The sequence below is a fragment of the Camelus ferus genome, chromosome 19, assembly GCF_009834535.1.
Source record: "Camelus ferus isolate YT-003-E chromosome 19, BCGSAC_Cfer_1.0, whole genome shotgun sequence".
In the NCBI taxonomy this organism is placed as follows: Eukaryota; Metazoa; Chordata; class Mammalia; order Artiodactyla; family Camelidae; genus Camelus; species Camelus ferus.
Window position 1 is genome coordinate 23,857,892 of NC_045714.1, and position 15,923 is coordinate 23,873,814.

Here is a 15,923-nt window from a genome sequence, read left to right on the forward strand (position 1 = left end):
CTTAGAATTATGAAACCAATGAATATTTCCAAGAGCCTTTTTTTTTTTTCAGCTATGTCTGTCTAGATTTTATTTTCCTGACACCAGAGAAGGATAATAACTTGTTTAAGAGAATCTTCCTTGACTGTCGTGGCAGATCTCAAGCAGTTCTCCTACGAGTAGAAAGATGGATTAAAATATAACCACTAAATAAAGGCTTTGAGACTTTTAAAATTAAATTGTGCTGGTAGTTTTCCTGGAAACCACAAAAAAGCAGTCGCTAAGGTGATCTTAAAAGATTTAAAGACATGAGTATGAATGATAGGAGGTCTCAGCTACTACTTAGATCGTGATTAGGACTTCAAGCAATGATATAATTTCTATATTATTTTTTTTCTTACTTTAACTTTCTCATTTTGAAGTCTTCAGGTTAAATGTGTTACTATACAATGCATTTGGCTTTACAAAAAGATATAGCCCTAAGATTACTGGCTCTAAATAGATAGTTAAATTTACAAATTGATAGTTCTTCTAGGAGTGTTAATCTCGAGGATCTGTCCGGCCTCACATGGAATCAGCAAGAAAGCAGAGAACTATAACTACAAGGCCATTGGGTTCCGTTAATGTGGAGCCATTAGCATCTGAGAAATCTAAAGCTCCATCTCCATTCTAACAATACAGTCTCTTGGAAAGTGGGAAATCGGAGTCAGTCTATACTTTAAAAAAATCTATTTAAAAAAATCTTTACTATGACAAACTAGTATGATTGACTTTTTAACCAAACCGACTGGTCACACTAGTTGAAACACTTGAGATTCTTTGTCCATAAGCATAGCCCTGAAGGGTATATTTTAGTCACTCCCCCGCTCAGTAAGCATTTCCAGAGTGTGCCCTCTGTGTCAAGCACTTTGACAGGTGCAGGGAATACAAAAGTTGGTCTCAGACAAGCTCTTGCCTACAGCTGACTTTCCAGAGACTCAAAAATTCAAAACAAACCAAAGGCTGGACACTTGCATCACAGGACGTGTGCTGTTCAGATGGGTGCTATCAGAGCTAGTCGGAGAGCTCTAGCTGGAGCACAGGATCCAGTCAAGGACGTCTTTCCTGAAGAAAGAGCCAACAAAAGGGTATTAGAATGGAGGGAGAATACCCCGGATGCCGCAGTCTGCGGCTCTGTCATCAGTCCTGTTCACGTGTTATTTGTCATTAGTTCTAAATTCCAGTAAAAGTACATTGCTATTTAAGTGGGTTTAAAGACACCTTGTTAAGTCCTTATGCTTGTAGGACACCCTAGAATCTGCTCAGGACTTAGACACTCAATATAAAATACTCCGTTGCACTTTTAAATGTTGCATGCAAGTTCATTGTAGAAAGTGGTCTATTTTTAGGCTCGAATTCAAACCCACTTCTCTATAACTTATAGAGATAAACACTCATATAAAATATTCTCTTAAACAACTCCCACTGTTTATAATATGATTTGATGCTCCATTGAAATCTCCACAGAAAGTTTCAAATACATCTTGACTCAAACTTTTTCAGTCCAAGATCACTTACTTTCTGATGAGTCAGAAGATCACACTTATGGATGAAACTGGGGAAGTGTTGACATATATTTGGATGGTTAACCATTTTATTCCCCTCAACACCAAGACCACACGAGTGTGTTTGGTAACTGCAAAATCCCCCTTGACTAGATGATGATTTGGGGAAGAGGTAATCCTGAGAAATTAACCAATTTGTTTGTCTAGTTGAGCATTTCTGTCTTATGTAAACAGCTCAATTTATACAAATCTCAATATATGTTTTAAGTACTTTGCCCATGTGCCATTAATAAGTATCTCAAGACCGTTCTCATTTTTTTTTCCCAATTCTTTTTTCTTTTAATTCCTAACTCTCCTTGACACCTTGTGGTTTAGTTAAGTATATTTAGATGTTTTTCTGTTGTAAACTTGATAGGGGTGGGAGTGCTAAAGATAAGTTTGGATTGGCCATCTGTGTTTTTATAAATCTCACCAAAGGATTGCTTGCTACCAAGTCCCCTGGCCTATGGGACAGGAATTTCTCCTTCTAGTTCTGGGTCTTTTTCATGGTCAGCACAAAATCAGTTGCTTTTTAAGTCTGACATCCCCCTGGTCAAATTGCAGGCTGTCAGCTTGGACACATAGTCATTCTTTGATCTTCTAACAATGAATTTATTCTCTGTTGCCTCTGGTGCTTGGAACACCAGTCCTGCCAGGAAATCTCATTGGATTCTCCCTGAATCTCTGGGAAGCATGAGGATGGATTTTTCTGTTAGCTTCTCTTTTTGGGACAGATATTTTAAGTAACCTGATTGGAAATTTTCAACCTATTTGTGAACAGAACCTGACAGTATTAATGTTTCTCCTTTGGAGTCTGCATCATGGATTCATTCCTAGCTGTAACCCCTTCTCTCAGTGCCATCTTATAGAAAATTCTGGACCAAGAAGGAAATTGTCATTTCTGCTTTCTTCTTTTTTTTTTTTTTAAACTGTGCTAAAATATGCATAACATAAAACTTACCATTTTAACCATTTTTTAATATTTTTTATCGATTTATAATCATTTTACAATGTTGTGTCAAATTCCAGTGTTCAGCACAATTTTTCAGTTATTCATGGACATATACATACTCATTGTCACATTTTTTTCTATGTGAGTTATCATAACATTTTGTGTATATTTCCCTGTGCTATACAGTGTAGTCTATTCTACAATTTTGAAATCCCAGTCTATCCCTTCCCACCCTCCACCCGCCTGGTAACCACAAGTCTGTATTCTCTGTCTGTGAGTCTACTTCTGACCTTTATTTACGCTTTGTTTTGTTTGTTTGTTTGTTTTTGTTTTTGTTTTTTAGATTCCACATATGAGCATCTCATATGGTATTTTTCTTTCTCTTTCTGGCTTACTTCACTTACAATGACATTCTCCAGGAGCATCCATGTTGCTGCAAATGGCATTATGTTGTCGGTTTTTATGGCTGAGTAGTATTCCATTGTATAAATATACCACCTCTTCTTTATCCAGTCACCTGTTGATGGACATTTAGGCTGTTTCCATGTTTTGGCTATTGTAAATAGTGCTGCTATGAACATTGGGGTGCAGGTGTCATCCTGAAGTAGATTTCCTTCTGGATACAAGCCCAGGAGTGGGATTCCTGGGTCATATGGTAAGTCTATTCCTAGTCTTTTGAGGAATCTCCACACTGTTTTCCATAGTGGCTGCACCAAACTGCATTCCCACCAGCAGTGTAGGAGGGTTCCCCTTTCTCCACAGCCTCTCCAGCATTTGTCATTTGTGGATTTTTGAATGATGGCCATTGTGACTGGTGTGAGATGATACCTCATTGTAGTTTTGATTTGCATTTCTCTGATAATTAGTGATATTGAGCATTTTTTCATGTGCTTTTTGATCATTTGTATGTCTTCCTTGGAGAATTGCTTGTTTAGGTCTTCTGCCCATTTTTGGATTGGGTTGTTTGGTTGTTGCTTATTAAGTCATATGAGCTGCTTATATATTCTGGAGATCAAGCCTTTGTTGGTTTCATGTGCAAAGATTTTTCCCCATTCCATAGTTTGTCTTTTTGTTTTCCTTATGATTTCCTTTGCTGTGCAGAAGCTTGTAAGTTTCATTAGGTCCCATTTGTTTATTCTTGCTTTTATTTATTCTAGGAGAAAATTTTTTAAATGTATGTCAGATAATGTTTTGCCTATGTTTTCCTCTAGGAGTTTATTGTATCTTGTCTTATGTTTAAGTCTTTAATCCATTTTGAGTTGATTTTTGTATATGGTGTAAGGGAGTGTTCTAGCTTCATTGTTTTACATGCTGCTGTCCAGTTTTCCCAACACCATTTGCTGAAGAGACTGTCTTTATTCCAGTGTATATTCTTGCCTCCTTTGTTGAAGATGAGTTGACCAAAAGTTTGTGGGTTCATTTCTGGGCTCTCTATTCTGTTCCATTGGTCTATATGTCTGTTTTTGTACCAATACCATGCTGTCTTGATGACTGTAGCTCTATAGTATTGTCTGAAGTCTGGGAGAGTTATTCCTCCAGCCTCTTTCTTTCTCTTCAGTAATGCTTTGGCAATTCTAGGTCTTTGATGGTTCCATGTGAATTTTATTATGATTTTTTCTAGTTCTGTGAAATATGTCCTGGGTAATTGGATAGGGATTGCATTAAATCTGTAGATTGCCTTGGGCAGTGTGACCATTTTAACAATATTGATTCTTCCAATCCAAGAGCATGGAATATCTTTCCATTTTTTAAAGTCTTCTTTAATTTCCTTCATCAATGGTTTATAATTTTCTGTGTATAATTCTTTCACCTCCTTGGTTAGATTTATTCCCAGATATTTTATTACTTTGGGTGCTATTTTAAAGGGGATTGTTTCTTTACTTTCTTCTTCTGTTGATTTATCGTTAGTGTAAAGAAATGCAACTGATTTTTGAACGTTAATTTTGTAACCTGCTACCTTGCTGAATTCTTCAATCAGCTCTAGTAGCTTTTGTGTGGACCTTTTAGGGTTTTCTATATATAGTAACATGTCATCAGCATATAATGACACTTTTACCTCTTCTTTTCCAATTTGGATCCCTTTTATTTCTTTCTCTTGCCTGACTGCTGTGGCTAGGACTCCCAGGACTATGTTGAATAGGAGTGGTGATAGTGGGCATCCTTGTCTTGTCCCAGATTTTAGTGGGAAGCTTTTGAGTTTTTCACCGTTGAGTACTATGCTGGCTGTAGGTTTGTCATATATAGCTTTTATTATGTTGAGATATGTTCCCTCTATACCCACTTTGGCGAGAGTTTTTATTATAAATGGGTGTTGAATTTTATTAAATGCTTTTTCTGCATCGATTGAGATGATCATGTGGTTTTTGTCCTTTCTCTTGTTGATGTGATGTATTACACTGATTGATTTGTGTATTTTGAACCAGCCTTGTGTCCCTGATGTATAATCTTTTTTATGTGTTGTTGGATTCTATTTGTTAAAATTTTGGTGAGGATTTTGGCATCTATGTTCATCAGTGATATTGGCCTATAATTCTCTTTTTTTGTAGTGTCTTTGCCTGATTTTGGTATCAGGGTGATGGTGGCTTCATAGAATGAGTTTGGGAGTATTCCCTCCTTTTCAATCATCTGGAAGAGTTTGAGAAGGACTGGTATGAGTTCTTCTTTGTATGTTTGGTAGAATTCCCCGGTGAAGCCGTCCGGTCCTGGACTTTTATTTGTAGGGAGGTTTTTAATTGCTATTTCTATTTCCTTTCTAGTGATCGGATTGTTCAAGTGTTCAGATTCTTCTTGATTCAGTCGTGGTGGACAGTATGTTTCCAGAAACTTGTCCATCTCCTCTAGGTTATCCAGTTTTATTTCATATAGTTTTTCATAATATTCTCATATGATATTCTGTGTTTCTATTTTGTTTCTTGCAATTTCTCCATTTTCCTTTCTTATTTTGCTAATTTTTGTTCTCTCTTTTTTCTTCCTTGTGAGTTTGGCCAGAGGTTTGTCGATTTTATTTACTTTTTCAAAAAACCAGTTTTTGGTTTGGTTGTTTTTTTTCTATGGTCTTGTTAATCTCTATTGTATTTAATTCCTCTCTGGTCTTTATTATTTCCTTCCTTCTGCTGCTTTTTGGGGCTTTTTGTTCTTTTTCTAATTCATTCAGGTGGTGGATTAAATTGTTTATTTGACATTGTTCTTCTTTTTTGAGGAAGGCCTGTATCGCTATTAACTTCCCTCTTAGCACTGCCTTTGCTGTGTCCCATAGGTTTTGAGTGGTTGTACTTTCATTATCATTTGTCTCAAGGTATTTTTTAATTTCAGCTTTGATTTCCTCATTGACCCATTTTTTTTTCAATAACATATTGTTTAATCTCCACGCTTTCCTTTTTTTCTCCTTTGTTTCTCTATTGTTGATTTCCAGTTTCATGGCATTGTGGTCAGTAAAGATGCTTGAGATAATTTCTATCTTCTTAAAATTGTTGAGGTTTCTTTTGTGCCCAAGTACATGATCGATCCTGGAAAATGTTCCATGTGCACTTGAAAAGAATGTATATCCTATTTTTGGGGGGTGTAATGCTCTGAAAATATCCACCAAATCTAGTTTTTCTATTGTAGTATTTAATTTCTCTGTTGCCTTGTTTATTTTCTGTCTTGAAGATCTGTCTAGTGATGTTAATGCAGTGTTAAAATCTCCAACTATGATTGTATTCCCATCGATATCCCCCTTTATCTCTGTTAGTAATTCTTGTATGTACTTAGGTGCTCCTATATTGGGTGCATATATATTAACAAGTGTAATATCCTCATCTTGTATCACTGCTTTAATCATTATAAAATATCCTTCTTTATCTTTCTTTATGGCCTTTGTTTTAAAGTCTATTTTGTCTGAAATCAGTACTGCAACACCTGCTTTTTTGGTTTTTCCATTTGCATGGAATATCCTTTTCCATCCTTTCACTCTCAATCTATATGTGTCCTTCTCCCTAAAGTGGGTCTCTTGTATGCAGCATATTGAAGGTTCTTGGTTTATTATCCAGTCTGCCACTCTGTGTCTTTTGACTGGAGCATTTAGTCCATTATCACTTACAGTAATTAATGATAGATGTGTGTTTATTGCCATTTTGAACTTATCTTTGCAGTTGAATTGGTACATCCTCTTTGTTCCTTTCTTCTTCCTTTTGTGGTTTGGTAATTTTCCTTTGTATTATCATGGATTTTATTTAATTTTTGTGACTCCCTTGTAAGTTTTTGGCTTGTGGTTACCCTTTTTTGTAAATCTATCAACCCATTACTATAATTGTTTTTATTAAACTGATAGTAACATGATCTCAAACCCATCCTACTGTTAAAAAAATTTTAAAAAGAAAGAAAAAAATATATTCTATATTTCCCTGCCTCCGTCTCCCACTCTCAGTGATTTGTATGTCTTCTTTTATAATTTCATGTTTACTTTATTTGTAATTCATGAGTTATCACCTTTCCAGTTGTGTGTTTCTCATTTCTGTAGCATCCTGCTGCTTTTCTATTTAGAGTAGCCCTTTCAATATTTCTTTTAGCATGGGTTTAGTGTTGCTAAACTCCTGCAGGTTTTTTTTTGTCTGTGAAACTCTTTATTTCTCCTTCTATCCTCAAGGATAGCCTTGCTGGATAAAGGATCCTAGGCTGTATCTTTTTTTCATTCAGGACTTTGAATATATCTTGCCACTCCCTTCTGGCCTGTAGTGTTTGTGTAGAGAAATCAGCTGAGAGCCTTATGGGGGTTCCCTTGTAACTTACTCTTTGCTTTTCTCTTGCTGCCTTTAGAATCATTTCTTTATCCTTGACTCTGGCCATCTTGATTATGATATGTCTTGGTGTGGGTCTATTTGGGTTCTTCCTGTTTGGGACCCTCTGAGCTTCCTGTACTTGGATATCTGATTCCTTCTTTAAGTTTGGGAAGTTTTCAGTCATGATTTCTTCAAAAACTTTTTCAATCCCCTTTGATCTTTCTTCTCCTTCTGGGACCCCTATTATGCGAAGATTGGGACGCTTTATATTATCCCATAGGTCCCTTATGCTATTTTCATTATTTTTTATTTGCTTCTCTTGTAGTTCTTCTGAATGGGTGCTTTCTATTGCCCTGTCTTCTAGATCACTAATTCGTTCCTCTGCATTATCTAGTCGGCTTTGCACAGCTATTAGATCATTCCTCATCTCTGTCAATGAGTTTACCCATTCTACTTTGTTCTTCTTTATAGCTTCAATTTCATTTTTGACATATTTTATATCTCTAAACACTATCTCTTTTAATTCATTCAGCAATTCGATCACTCCTTTTTTGAAATCTTGATCTAGTAGGCTATCGATGTCTATTTCGTTGATCTTTCTTTCAGGGGATTTCTCTTGTTCTTTTAATTGGGAAAGGTTTTTCTGCTTCTTCATCTTGCTCATACCTCTTTGGCACTGTGGTTTACGGAGTATCAGTTGTTTATTTTGGTCCTTAAGAATTTTATCTATCTGATGCCTATTTAGGAATAGAACTTAGGAAAAACAGAAAAAAAATAGAGAGAAAGAATTTTAAAAGAAGGGAGAAAGAGGGTTTGAAAACAGTGTATAATGAATAATAGAAGAGTGAGTTGAAGCAGAGTATTAATCGGGTTGAGACGTCGTTTTGAAACCTTTACAAAAAAGGGGGGGGGAGATGAATAGATGTATTTGAAACCTGTGTCTAATCAATAGCAGGCATCAAAACCCAAGAGAAATAGAAATGAATTAAGTAAAGATTCAGAGAGTAATAGAAAATAGAACAGGTAAAAACAGATTTAAAAAAGGGGGGGGGGTTGTCGGTGTTCTCCTGGAATCTGCGTGCTTTTAATGTGAAGTCTTTCTGTCTTCATCCTGTTTTGGAAGCTCAGCTTGCTGTTTTCAGAGGCCCTCTGTTGGCGCCCTCTTCTGTGCTGCTCCCAGCACCTGTTGGCAAGCAGATCGCACCTCCTCCTAACACTGGGTCAGGTGCAGCTCTCTGCTGTGGGCGGGCGGGTCGCTGCCCCTCCGGATGCCGCAGTCAGATGTTGCAGACTGGCCGGGTAGGAGGGCGGGTCGTGCCCCCTCCCAGCACCTCGGTCAGGGGCTGTGTTCCTGCCCAAAAGGCGGGGGGCCGCTCTCGCTCTACCTGCGCCGCCGCCGGTAGCTCCGCTGCTCTGTGCGGCTGCGCGCTCCGGCCTGGTCGGCGCTCCGCGGGTGGGCTCGGGGAAGACCGAGGGACAGCCCTGTCCCTGCTCCGAGCCAAAACCCAGCTCCTTGTTTGTCTTTGTGGAGCAAGTTCTCTGAGGGACCAGGATGGAAGGATCCTATCTGCCCTGGGCTGCAGGCCAGTCTCAGTCTGGCCTTTGAGGCTGCTAAGCCCTTCCGTGCGGATGCAGGTTTCGCCCCCGCCCCCGCCTGAGTGCTTAGCGCGGAGGATATGGTGGCTGTGCCTGAGCCCCGCCTCTCTTCCCCCGAAAACTTTCCGCGGGTTTTCAGAGATGGGGGTGTGCACCCTTCCCCCGAGAGCACATCAACCTTGCTGTTTTACGGAGGGCCCAGGTTGTTCTGCCCTGTGCACCCACAGCCACGGCGCGCAGCCCCTTGCGTTCCCCCGGGGCTGCCTCCGTGCAGCCACTTCCGTCCTCCGCCCTGCTTGTGCAGCCTGGCCCTGCCCACCGCTGCCGGCCTGCGTCTCAGGCTGGGTGTCGGGGGGACGCTCTGTGCCCATTTAACTTAGTTCTGTTAGTCAAGGGCTTCTCTGTACAGATCCGAGCCTCGGAGGCTCCTCCTCCGTCCCGCTGGCCTCTCAGTTGGAGAGGGGAGACCCAGAGAGCGAGCGCCAGTCCTCCCCTGCCGCTCCCTCCCCGCGGGACCCGTCCCGCGCTGCTTTGCCTTTTGTTCTTTCTTTTTTCCTTTTCTCCTACCAGATTTTTGGCGTCTTTATCTTTTGAAGAGGGCAATGTTCTGTCGGAGTTCCACAGGTGCTCTGGTTGGCTGAGTGGGTCTGTAGATGTGGGTCTTGGTGTATTTGTGGGAGAGGGTGACCTGCGAGCGTCCTTCTACTCCGCCATCTTCTCCGTCTTCTCCTCACCATTTTAACCATTTTGAGTGTACTGTTCAGTGGCATTTAGTACATTCACAGTATTTTGCAACCATCACCACCAATTTCCAGAACTTCTCACCTCTCAGACTGAGACTCTGTGCCTGTTAAACAATGACTCCCTATTTCTGCCTCCCCCCAGCCCCTGGAAACCACCATTCTGCTTCCTGCCTCCAGGAATTTGACTTCTAGGTACCTCGTACAAGTGGAATCATACAATATTTGTCCTTTTGTGTCAGGCTTATTTCATTTAGCATAGTGTCTTCAGAGTTGATCCACGTTGTACCATATGTCAGAATGTCACTCCTTTTTTAAGGCCGAATAAATATTCCATTGTATGTATAGACCACATTTTATTTATTCATCTATTGATGGACATTTGGGTTGCTTCCCACTTTTTGGCTGTTGTGACTAATGCTGTTGTGAGCATTGTGTACAGATACCTTTTTGAGTCCCTGCTTTTACTTGTTTTAGGTTCTATACCCTAAAGTGGAACCACTGGATCATATGATAATTCTGTGTTTAATTTTGGGAGGAACCGCCATGTTGTTTTCCACATCCTTGTTCCCTGTCGTAGCTGTGTGACTGTGTTCATGGCTGAAGAGGGTGAGATTAGGGATGAAATAGACTAAGGGACTTCTACTCTCTCAGGGATCTTTGTTTTGAAGAACTTTTTTTTTTTAATTGATGAATGATGCCTGAGAAAAAAAGTCTTTGACCTCGTCTTAATGAGTTCCTGAAAGAGTAAAAGGGCCCCATTCCCACTGAGCCCTGGGGACTGTGGATTTGAGCTTTTTGTGCCTGATGTGACAAGGGCACTGGGGAGCAGAACCAAACAGCATGTCCTCTTCAAACATGTCCCACTAGGTCAATGAGACATTACAAGAAACAAAAGATCCACAAGTTTGTCTTACTGTGGACTTCTTGAGTATAATATATCCCTGTGGTGAGCCCCAAGGATGACTCTCAGATGCAGTCACGAGGCCAGATTCTGAGACACGGTTCCCAGAAGCATGAGCCTGGTGAGCGAACTCAGTGTCACTCACCTCCGAGGAGATACCTCAGAAACTACCTCGCCCAGCTGTCCATCCCAAAGACGACAGACCTCCCCCCGTAGGTTACAGGTTGCTTCCTTCCTTGCACACAGAAAAACTAAGTACCCAGAGAGCATTTCCTTTTCTCCAGACCTTTCCAAATCATTGACCTATGTCATCTACTTTAATAGGACTTGTGCAGTGAGACTCAAGAACAGTGTCCACCCTCAAGCTAAAACCAGTCAGCTTCCCCATTGGTCCATCTAAAACATATGCTTGCTTCATTTTTGGTTGCATGAGAGGCTGTCAGACCCAACCTGGGCTTGGCCACCTCACCAGCTGCTTCCAACGACTTCACTCTGGGACTTGAACTCCCCACAGTTCAGTCCTTAGGAAAAGCTTTGGTGGAGAAGCAGAATCAGAGAGGATTACCTGAAGGATATGTAGTCCCTCTGTTCTTAGAAACCCTGACATTTATCTATCCCTGGATTAAGCCAGACCATCAAAAAGGAATTCCTGGCTGACGTCATCCTGACCCCTTGTGGAAGGCCTTTTACTGTCTTCCCCCTGGGCCGGCCTCCTCCGAGTAATGTTGTAACGCTTAGCCCTACCAAACTCCTGTTTGTGCAACTGGTGTCTTCACTTGTCCACTGTATGCAGTGTCTACTGCGTATGAAGCCCTACGAGAGGACGGCTCCTTGGACTCAGTGCCAGGAACACTTCTCTCCTTGGAGCAGTCGGTCTGTTGTGATCGCATTACACCACGTGACCCACTGTCTGGTCGTGGCCACCAGCCAGCTCAGACAGGGCAGTAGTTGACCTCTAGCATGGGTTCAGAACTCAGGCTAGATTTTGTGTTAACCTCACACCTGTCTTTAACATAATTATAAGTTCTTTTTCTTTTTTTTTTCATTGCCTCACCCACTTGAGGTTGTTGAATGATCTGATCTTTGTAAGCTATTTAAATCCTTTAAGGAGTAAATTGAGGGAATAAACATGAATCAGGTATTCTCAGTTGCTTTGAACGTTTAGAGGAAAAAATGTATATGAATTGTTAGTTTTCAGGTAGCTAATGTGCTTAATAGAGTTGGCCTTAAAACCACTGTTTTTCGGAGCATGACTGCACTGGGGCCGTGGCTGTCCCGGACGGACTCTGTGTCTCCAGCTGCTGGTGCTGTGCTGGGCAGGTAGCAGAAGCTCGGCTTTTGCTCCCAGATTTGGACACACAGGATCTGTCTGCACCTGAGTTACCACCAGCACAGCCTGTAGATGCCCGGAAGCAAAGAGAAGCCGTGAAGCGCTGGTGTTTCCTCTGCCTTCGTTGCCCGTTGGGGGACACAGGCGGCACCTCTAACGTTCTCCCGTCTCCCCCTCTGCAGACTCACATTTCCAGACTGCCTCCCGGGGCGGTGGCCGGACAGTCCGTGGCAATCGAAGGTGGGGTCTGCCGCCTGGAGAGCCCAGGGAGCTGAACCTTCAGGCTGAGCGCCGAGCATCCGAGAGGCATTTCAGAACCTGAGCTTCGTGGGGGTTTTAACTGAAGTCAGATGTTTTTACCTTCCTCGTTTTCTGAGTCCTGTGGCAGCCTCGGGCACTGCTAGCGACACTAGCGCTGCTGTAGTTAGTGCTTGGCGACACACGGGCCTTTGGCGGATGAGCAGGACTGAGTGTGCGTGTGAGTGTGAGTGTGTGTGTGCGCACACGTGCAGTGCGTGCGCTTGCTTCTCCTTCGATGAAATAGAAACTCCTCCTTGTTGTGTAACCCAAGACCAGGAATGATTTAATCCTCTTCACAAAATGTGTTTACGAGTAAAACCTACTGTTACAAGAAACAGTTTTGATCTCACAGAGAGGTACCGACCGTCGCTGATGCCACGTGTCTGAGCTGCAGAGTCCGTCTCCTTGTTGAAATGATCTGCCCGTGTAGTGCTCCCCTTGACAACAGTAATAGTAACGAAGTGTTTTTATTTGTTAGCCAGTTTAAGTGGATCCTGTGGTAACTTAAACTGTCCTTCTCCTCCCTCTTGTGGGGCATTTTTCTTTAACAAAGAATGGTTTCAGTGAAACAATCTCACGGAGAATTAAGGTCAGAGCCTTTTTAAATAATAGTCTTATTGATGAAGTTTGTACTTCTTTCCTCAAGCTTTTCGAAGCTTAAATACGGCACAGCCTCGTGCTGTGGGTGCTGTATTACGAGAGACTATGTAAAGAGAACAGACGGTGATGAACAGTCCTTAATTTGTGTATAATGGAATGTTATTTACAATGTAACACTGTAAATAAGAAAGCAAAATTTATGGGAAAATTCAATATTATCTTTGTTTCTTGTTTAAATATATTTTTAAGATAAAAGGCACAAAAATAAAAGAAGCATATTACTGGGTATAGTGTGTGACTCCTCTTCTCAGACTAATAAATTATCTTTGAAGCCTAGATTGGCGAGCTGTTTTTTATTTTCTTCATAAAAAGTTACTTCTTCCAGAAGTTATACCTTGATCCCTCTTGCTGTGGTTCTGATTGTTCAGAATCCAGTCTTAGCTCTGTGTCGTTAGGCTGGACATCCAGCAAGACAAAGGATGAACTTAGTACATATGTGATTAAATGATCAATATAGAGGTCCCAAAATGTCCTTTGTAATTTGAGTTAAAAAAAAAAAGGAAAGGAATAAGAGTATTTTGCTTTGAGAAATGGTAGTGGCAGCTGAAAACTCAATGATTTCAGTGATAAATTGCTTCTAAATGTTATATTTAGTGATTCTGGAGCCACATAAGAAAACCAAGGCTTCCTTTTGATTTTATATGTATGAAGTAGCTATCAAGAAGGCACTAAAGATAGACTCACTGGGGTGGGGGGTGGGCTCCCTGCACCATATAATCATGGCTCTGGGCGGTGACTGATAAAGCCTCAGATGAAATTATACACTTGACATCGATGTATGGCCAAATTATAAAGGAAAGACAACCAAAATGGAGCGGGCGTAAATATGAATGATTTGGGAGTTGCCGACTTATGTTCCCCATACAGGCAATTACATTTGTCTCGCTGTGTTCTCGTAGACAGGTTGGTGCCGTGGTATCTGTTTCTCATTCTTAATGAGGCTGAGAACTTAGTAAGAGATGGGCTGGCTGGTTGGGGAGCCTTTGGCTTCAAAAGCTTTCAAAGACCTGTTACCTGTTGGCAGCGTTTTTTCAGGAACTGGATTGGATCACATAAAACTATCAGGACACTTTGGAGTCTGAAAATCATCTGAACTATTTTACCAGGAATGCCATTTCTTTCATCTCCTTTTGACTTCTTTTTCATTCATATCTAAAAGTTTGAGCTTGTTAAACACCCCTTTTATGAAGAGTTTAAAAACTGGTCAGTGTAAAAGGGCACAGCCTCTCCAAGGACAGTTTGTTAAGGCTTTATTCTTCAATTTCTAATTTTTTTAAATTTAAGAATTATAAAACCAGGAGGAAAAAAAGTGATACTCAAAATTATGGAGACAAAAAAGTAATGTGTAGTATCAGTCCCTTAATTATAAGATTAGATGTTAAAGAAGAGATAGGGGAACCAGGAGAAATTGGCAGAGAAAATCAACTTAATTTCGCACAAAAGTAGACAAGGTAGAATCAGGTAAGGATGTAACATCATTCCTTAGTCTGACTTGCACCTCCCAGACTCTGACGCAGTATGTGCAGGAGCCCACTTTTAATGTGGGTGCTCCTAACTGCAGGCCTGTGTTCCATGACTTCTAAAGGCCTGAGCAGTGAATGTTTGGTTCTCGTGAGTATAGTTAAGCCAGGCCTGGATACCTCAGAGCCATCACTGTGCTCTTGCTCTGAGTTTGGAAATGGGGGTGTCTTCCACACGGTAAGGTGGTGGAGGATGTGGGCTCTGCCCTAAGGGGCCCGGAATACCTGTGCTGGTCGATGGGCGTGGCAGCCTTGTCTGGGCTCCGTCCTCGCTTGTCACCTCTGCCCTTCTCCCTGCCTCCGGTGTGTCTGCCTGTGGCAGGCCCTCTCTTATCTTCCAAATGAGAACTGAACTCAGATACCAATGTCTGTTAGAACCGTGTGCAAAGTACATATACACAAGCCCTTAATACTCATCTGAGGTGCTTGTCTGGGAGTTTGCAGATGTGGAGACATCTCTTACAGCTGCTCAAAAGCCTTTTGTGCCGAATCCTTCATCTCCCCCATTTGAGAGTGATGGTGTTGCACACTAGTTGCCTGCAGGGAAGCAAGATTACTCTGCTAAGTGTTGGATGGAGGGTGTGAGGGAGGAAAGGTGGGGGAAGAAAGGAAGATTTAGAAAAGTTCTAGAACTAGTCTCAAAGCTTGAGATTGTATTTAATTATTGTGGAATTTTAAAAATTTGTTCATTGTTATAAAAGCAATCCATGCTTATAATTAGAAACTAGAAAATAGATAAAGAAAAGCAAGAAAAGATTTAACTCATAACCCCACTTCCCTAGAGACAAGAGTTAATAACACGTTAGCTTGCATCCTTATAGACTCTTAAGCATAAATTTTCTAACACAAAAATGGGATTATATTGAACCCCCCAAATGGGGTTCTGTAACCTGCAGTTTTCACTTAATAATATGAAAAGCTGTCCAGACCTGTCGGCTTACACAGTACCTCATTTACAGCTTCCCCATACAATACTGGTTTAGCTAATGCTGTTGAATTTGTATATTTTGTCCCCATACTTTTGTATAAATCCATCACGGTGCTGAGAACACGGTCGGCATTCATCTCCTTAGGCCACAGGTCCTCACCACGAGCGCTGTGGTGAAGTCTTAGCGAAGGAACGTCAGCTCGGCAGGGGTCCTAGAACTACCTCTGTCATTGCCCGCGGATCTTCTGTTTCAGAAAGTCCCAGACAGCGTTCACAGGCTAACATCTGCACCTCTGTGCCTGAGGACTTGTTCTGGAACCTTGGAAAGCTGCTCCGACCCTGCACAAAGCAGACCAGAAGTGCCAGGGTGTCCACACTCCCAGAAGCAGTTCAGCAGGTGATGGACAGTGGCTGGTGCAGAAACACACAAGGGGCGCCCCGGCTTCTCGGCAGGATGGTTCTGATGCATGTATTGCACTCTGTTCTTGAGAGATTTAAGCTCCAGTTGCCCCCTGTGGTCACTGACTATTAATACACCTTCTATTAGCTTTCTTCCCTTCCCTGTACTTTTCTCCACCCTGCCTGCCCCCAAACCTGTGTTTCCTGGAATCATCTCCCAAATGAACTACCTGCACTTGACTCCTTATTTGGGGGTTACTTCTGGGGAACTTGAA

At 41.5% G+C, this 15,923-nt stretch overlaps 1 protein-coding gene across 3 annotated transcripts in view; it reads left to right on the forward strand.

The window, feature by feature from the left end:
- Positions 1–15,923, forward strand: part of TASP1 (taspase 1) — a 261,474-nt gene that overhangs the window by 212,916 nt on the left and 32,635 nt on the right. For 2 of the 3 annotated variants that reach the window (XM_032461811.1, XM_032461814.1), the window contains one exon: positions 12,024–13,077. The exons of the other annotated variant lie outside the window; for it this stretch is intronic. In XM_032461811.1, coding sequence (XP_032317702.1) covers positions 12,024–12,116 — 93 coding nt within the window. In that variant the 3' untranslated portion in view covers positions 12,117–13,077. Of the gene's footprint in view, positions 1–12,023; positions 13,078–15,923 lie in introns of those variants that run through there. 3 annotated transcript variants of the gene reach the window in all.